A 6557-nucleotide genomic window follows, 5' to 3' on the forward strand; every position below is an offset into this window, starting at 1 on the left:
ACACACAAGAAAAAACACGGTTAAGACACCGAAATGTCATAGTAAACTATTTGGGTCGTAGTATTGTGTTCCGGTCTCTGGTAGTGGATTTCTGACCACCGCATGATTCCATCCAATGTTAAACATACGATCTAAAACGAATAATTTTATATTCCTAATTTGCTTACAAAATCAAAAGTAATAATAAATTTTAAAGTTTATATGTATCGCCTGCATACGGATTATTATCCAGTGATTATAAATAAAAGGTTTGATATGACAAATAATTCTGGGAAATAAAGCCCATTATTAAATGGGCCTTCTATCATGAAGCCTACACGTTTTTATTCATTCGCTAACGTAGAAGCTGTACAAAATATATAAACGTTATGAGTGACGATAGTTTTAACTTTTAGTTTTTTATTTTTAAATATAGTGTTTAGTTTTTGATTTTTTAGAAATCCAAAAAAATAGAATTTTTAACTTTTTTTTTTTTACTAAAATAATTTTCTATTTTTTTAGAAAATTAAATTCTCACAATATTAATTATCAATTATTTTTTGCATTCTAGAAAAATTCCAAACACTCGGATTTCATCCATTCAATTCAATCCAAAAAATTAATACGCCAACAATATAAACATATACTAATTGGAGAGACCCCAAAATTCCAGAGGTGGTACTTGTTGTACATGAGATCCGTCTTCAACGCCATATTTTGTGTGTGTATATATATCAAACATACAAATACAAGCAAGTTAATCATTTATAAATTATTATATATCATATAGCCTTATTTTAGGCGGTTATTTTCAATACTTTGGGTGGTCCATAGTAAAATTACTCTAGCTGGTTCCATAGGCAAGTAACTCCCACCTGAAGGGCTGGAACACGTAAAGCACTTCCGGGCAACTCTTGAACAGAAGGGCCACGCAGACACAGACTGCTGCTATGGCCACCATTGACAGCATCGCCGGTCTGTAGGCCACAGACCTGACTGCCGGTCCAAACCCATATGCCATTTTCTGGTCGCATAGCTTGCAGTGCGAAGACTTGGCCTGGTTGGCCAGAGCGATCTCCAAGCCGGAGGGTCTCAGCCCGGTTTTCTGCTTCTGGTGACTTTTCTCAATGGCAGTATCAGGGAAAGACAGAGGGATATCGACCACTACTGCGTGCTCTTCAGTGGTGGATTTCTTCTTGAGCTTGCGTTGGATGAGATGGATGTAGGAGAAATGGCCGCGAAGGCGGGCATAGTCTTCGGGTGTGAAGCCCGTGCTGTCCCGGGAATTCTTCCAGGCTTCGAGTCCAACCTGCATCAGATGTGAGGAGGAGTTCTTGTTTAGAGAATTTGATACAGTAACTCGTGAGGTCAGGTTAAGATACCGATATGTTTCTCAAATCTTGAGGGAATGGTTGAAGAAGAGAGGAAAAATTCAATCACCATTCCAGGATCTTCAGTCAGGGCGTCCAACACATCTTCTGAGCCGTCTTTACCGGCTGCAATGTGAATAGGTGTCAAACCAGCCGGGCCGGTGGCATCAGGTCTGAACAATCTGATCTCATTGCCCAATAAATTCTGCTCCTTGGGACCATACCGGAGAAGCATCTCGACCATGGGTCTAGAGTTTTTCCTCACAGCTCTGTGAAGAAGGCACAGTTCGGATAGGGCAGAATCAGAGGATGGACCTTGTTCTGAACCAACCGTTCCGTCAAAGAGAATGGTTAGCAGCTTTTTTATCACAGCACACCAATCGTGGTCCATCGAAAACTCGATTAGCCACTTGAACCGTCTTAAAGGGAATAAATTTCCATTAGGCTTCGACTCTTGCCCGAGTCTTGAATTCAGTTTACTTCTGTGAAGAAGCCAGCCGATTTCATGAATAAAATCCATAGCCTGCTTTGCAGAATCTGTGCCAGTAAACTCTAACGTGCTCTCGAGCATACGGATTTCAGAACAGACATCATCCTCAACCACTATGAAAGGAAAGAAGCTACAGCTGAGGCCATTGTCTTCTACCTGGATATCAATCAGCTCATTAGATATAATATTCTACATAATTCACCAGGCGAAGAGAAATAATCAAGCTTGATTTGTAATGTTGTCCAAATCATTGGGAAAGAAAATTTTGAGAAAAAGCAAATCAAGAGATACTCAAACATGAAAAACCATTTTAAAATTCGCCGATCTCATTGCAATAAAAGAACGAATGAAAATATAAGGTAGCTCTCACCTCCATAAACCCCCGTCCGCTTGCAGCAGGCATATCACATGAAAATTCGATACACTCAACCTCATTGTTCTCCTCCTCGAGGTCATCGTTCCCATCCATTGATTCTAGAGTCGCTTCCTGAACCAAATATTTTCCTTCTACAGCACAAAGTAACCTGTAAAACATTGTAAAAGAGATGCATTTGAAGATTTTCACTGCAGAGAATGAGACAGGGGCATGCATGATAACAAAGGGTCAAATTGTAACACAATCTTAGTGGGTATGAAGACAAACAAAGCTATGTATATGTGTATAGAGCACAAAGCTATGTATATGTAATGTACCTCGTGCCAGGTTTTCGGAGGTTGGTGCCTCTTACTGTAAATTGAATCCTTCCAGTTGCAGCCACTGCAATCGGTCTTACGCAAAAGATTTGGCTACAATTGCGACTTCTTAGAGGCAAGGATGTGTCCACAACAACCTGACCTGCAGCCCAAAAGAAAAGAAGGGTTCAGCAATCCAAACAAGAGACACATCAAATGTGAGATGACACAAGTAACACCATGGAAAGATGGAAGCGGAAGAGAGGCATTCCCAAAACTCACCATTAAGAGCGAATGCTATTTGGTTCTGCACCCTGACATAAATCAATCCATCTGTCCAGAAAGGGTCATCTGAAAGATCTAGAAGCCTCCTCAAACTGAAACCCAGATCACTGCAAAGCTGAAAGAAAAAGAAAATGCAACACTTCATGAGTCTGAAACTTCTAACAAGAGAGATGAGATGGCCAAGCAGAGAGAATGTCAAAAGAAATCTCACTTCTTCCCAAGCACCTTCAGCTTGACGAAGGTAAATGGTCAAAACGATACAACCAGGCCTAATGTAGCTCTCCATGTCAGTTGGACTATGTGATAACCAGTCAAGAATCTGGAGGTTCAAAATTTCAAACACAAATATCACTTTTCAAATCACTTAAAGTATTACAGCAGCTGCAGAAACTGAAGTTTCAAGATTGTATACCTGTCCTCGCAAAACAACAGGAAAATCATTTGGCTCTTTCCCAAATAGTTTGAATACGATACGATCTGTGCGGCCCTGAAGGTAGAGCAGAAAAATAAAATTAGGTTACAAGCAGAACCCCAGCAAAAACAAATTCTTAAACATGTGCAGTCCAACGATGGGAGGGCATGAGAATACCTGAGCATCTATGCTGGAACTATGACCACTCACCTTCTAGTTCCAGCATAGATGCTCAGGTATTCTCATGCCCTCCCATCGTTGGACTGCACATGTTTAAGAATTTGTTTTTGCTGGGGTTCTGCTTGTAACGTCTGAGGTGGACTAGACTGATGTGATTCTTGGCGTATCCACGAAGGATAATCGAGAGAACTAGTTGTTGGATTCATAGGTGGTGATCTCTCTACATCCACTGTACCATCATCCGAGTCTATATAAATGTCATTTAAATCAAAATCATTCACTCTGACCCGTTTTGGAGAACAATTCACGCCTTCTGCACCTCGAGTAACATCTACATATACTTCTTGTCGAGGCATTTCAGATTCATTTACTGAAAGAGGCTTTAGATCCTCCTGAGGGGATTGCCCATTTGAAAGCAAATGAGAGTTGCCAACATTTAGAGATGATTGGACTCTTCCCTGCAGAAGTCCATCAATGTTCTTTCCGATTTGTTCACCAGCATGGCTCACAAGGCTTTTCAGAAGATGGGATAAAAGATCTTGATCACCCGCATGGTCCGATCCATTGGCTGCAACAGAAAACAGAATTAACAACTAATTACTAGTGGATTAAGACCAAAATCAGAAAAAGATCATGTCAAATATAATTTTTAGTGAAAGTAAAAGATAAGACTAAAGCAACATACAATGCATATTGGAGAGTACTTTCAAGAGATTAATCAACAAATAACTGCTTGTTTGATCATCACCCAGAGGATTCCCATTGCCACCAGTATCAGGATTTGTCTTCCTCCGACGTTTATTATGCCCAGCCAGACGTCTTCGGCAACTTCTCTTTCCTTCATCAAACTCTTGAAGGACATGAAACCTGCACAGCATCTTTTATAGCTTAACCATGTGGTCTATGATGCAGCTACAGAAACAAACTGCAGAAAGAATCTATCGATATAAGCACACGGCAAATGATCCTTGGACTTAGTCATTCATTGGGTATCACAAGGAGCAGATTGAGAATACCAAAGTTGAAAATTTTCACGTTACTGTATCTGATCTAAAAAGCTCTGAAGGAAGATTTACCTACTACACTGCTGACAGAACCGCTGCATAATTCCTCCAACAAGTGCACTACTAGCCTTGGAGTGCATCTCACACACCTTATGCCGTCTATGATAATCCTTCACCCTGCTCAAATCAGCTCCACAGTTTTCCACCTGACAAACTGCCCGACTGGGAACACTTCCACCAGCTTTTGTCGCCTTCGCACCATTTATGTCCAAAGTCTCTCTATCACCAGCAGGATAACCATGTCCGCACAACTTCAGAGTGAGGCTACCAGCATCATCCCTCAAGTTATTATCCTCAATCACGACAGCCCTCCTCTTCTTGTCCAATCCCCTTGTCCCTCTCTCCATCATTTCTATGTTCCCTTCATCTGACCATGTGGAAGAGCTGTTCGATGAGTTTCCAGTGGTTGGAATAGCGGAGCAGAGAGGGAAAAATTGGCGCCCCATGGTTTCACTAGAGCCAGGATTTAACTGTCTAGCCACGAACAGGTCACCGTCCCATTTCCAATCATTCGAATCCCACTCAGCAATCCTTTTACCTACAGCCCGAAGATCCATGGCGCTAACACCATAGAAACGGTGAGCTTCACCTTCAACCCTATCTTCCATTGCAGAAATGTCCACCAAAGCTCACGAGAGAGCCAAATCAAGTGATTGTACTCTCAAAATATCCAAATTCACGGTACAGAAGAAATCAAATCAAATCAAATCCAATTCATCTTGTAGATTAGAGCACAAACCCATGAAAACCCAAATTCAGACTCGCCTTAGTCAGCCTTGCTTTTTTCCCCAAACCCCAGAAACCACAGTGGCAGATCCATGGCTCTAATTAAACGCAACGCGCTTGTCCATATCAAAAGCACGAATCAACTAAAGCTCTTTCGCCATGGGAGAACCATGAAACAACCCTCAAAAAATCCGACCCGAGGGCTCCTCCACGCCGAAAAGGACAGAGAACTGACCTGTAGCTTCGTCCAACCACACAGAACAAGAAGCACCTCCAGAGACAGCTGACGACGCTGGGAATAACGATAGGACGGCCACCGGAGAAAATCCAGCCGATGATGATGTGATGGAGATGGTGAGGGTGACGATGCCTGAGGAGTGATGGATCGGATATTGCAGACGGTTATGGTATGGTAGTAGATAGAAATGGTTAGATTAAAAGCATTCATTCATCTCCATACAGTACAGAGAAGGAAACAAAGTTGGTTAAAAAAAACACAAATTTATTTAAGGGATAATTCCATTTAAAACCCTATACTTTTTTTCGTCTCAATTTAAACCCTATACTTTTTTTTTATCCAAAAAAACATTGTACTTTTAAAAATTGGTAATTAAAACTCTATACTTTTAAAAATTGGCAAATAAAACCCTGAACGAAAAATAATATTATTTAATGCTGACATGTCATCCCAATCATCTGTCGCATCATCAATCTCTCATATTTAATAATATTAATTAATAAAAAATAAAAATAAAATAATAAAAATAAAAATGAAAATTTAAAAATTATATATATTCATAAAAATTATACACATATAAAAACATGTTTATAAAAATTTTAAAATTATATACATATATAAATATATTTATATATACATATATACATATATATACATATGATATATATATATCTATATATGTGTATAATTATTATATGTTTTAGAGATAATTTCATTTAAAACCCTTTACTTTTCTCTCGTCTCAATTTAAACTATATACTTTTTTTTGATCCAAAAAAACATTGTACTTTTAAAAATTGGCAATTAAAACTCTATACTTTTAAAAATTGGTAAATAATAAATAAAACCTTGAACGAAAAACAATATTATTTAATACTGACATGGCATCCTAGTCATCTGCCACATCATCAATCCCTAATATTTAATAATATTAATTAATAAAAAATAAAAATAAAATAATAAAATAATAAAAAAAAATTTAAAAATTATATATATTCATAAAATTATACACATATATAAACATGTTTATAAAAATTTTAAAATTATATACATATATAAATATATTTATATATACATATATACATATATATACATATGATACATATATATCTATATATGTGTATAATTATTATATGTTTTA

General features: G+C 38.2%; 1 protein-coding gene across 2 annotated transcripts; it reads right to left on the reverse strand.

Annotated features, from left to right (window-relative positions):
• Positions 1-629: 629 nt before the first annotated feature.
• LOC104827654 (squamosa promoter-binding-like protein 1) lies at positions 630-5628 on the reverse strand. 2 transcript variants are annotated; one of them, XM_010560869.2, is made up of 11 exons: positions 4465-5628; positions 4074-4255; positions 3478-3956; positions 3386-3418; positions 3209-3283; positions 3008-3115; positions 2794-2911; positions 2533-2674; positions 2210-2363; positions 1420-1995; positions 630-1288 (listed from the first exon to the last, which is right to left on the reverse strand). In XM_010560869.2, exons 1-11 carry the CDS (start codon positions 5058-5060, stop codon positions 824-826), a joined length of 2928 nt encoding a protein of 975 aa, XP_010559171.1. In that variant the 5' UTR covers positions 5061-5628; the 3' UTR covers positions 630-823. The 2 variants fall into 2 exon arrangements, with proteins under 2 accessions (XP_010559171.1, XP_010559170.1); XM_010560868.2 differs by lacking the exon at positions 3386-3418 and having other exon boundaries at positions 3457-3956.
• Positions 5629-6557: the final 929 nt, after the last annotated feature.

This window comes from Tarenaya hassleriana, unplaced genomic scaffold, assembly GCF_000463585.1.
Source record: "Tarenaya hassleriana unplaced genomic scaffold, ASM46358v1 Cleome52, whole genome shotgun sequence".
NCBI classification, from domain to species: domain Eukaryota; kingdom Viridiplantae; phylum Streptophyta; class Magnoliopsida; order Brassicales; family Cleomaceae; genus Tarenaya; species Tarenaya hassleriana.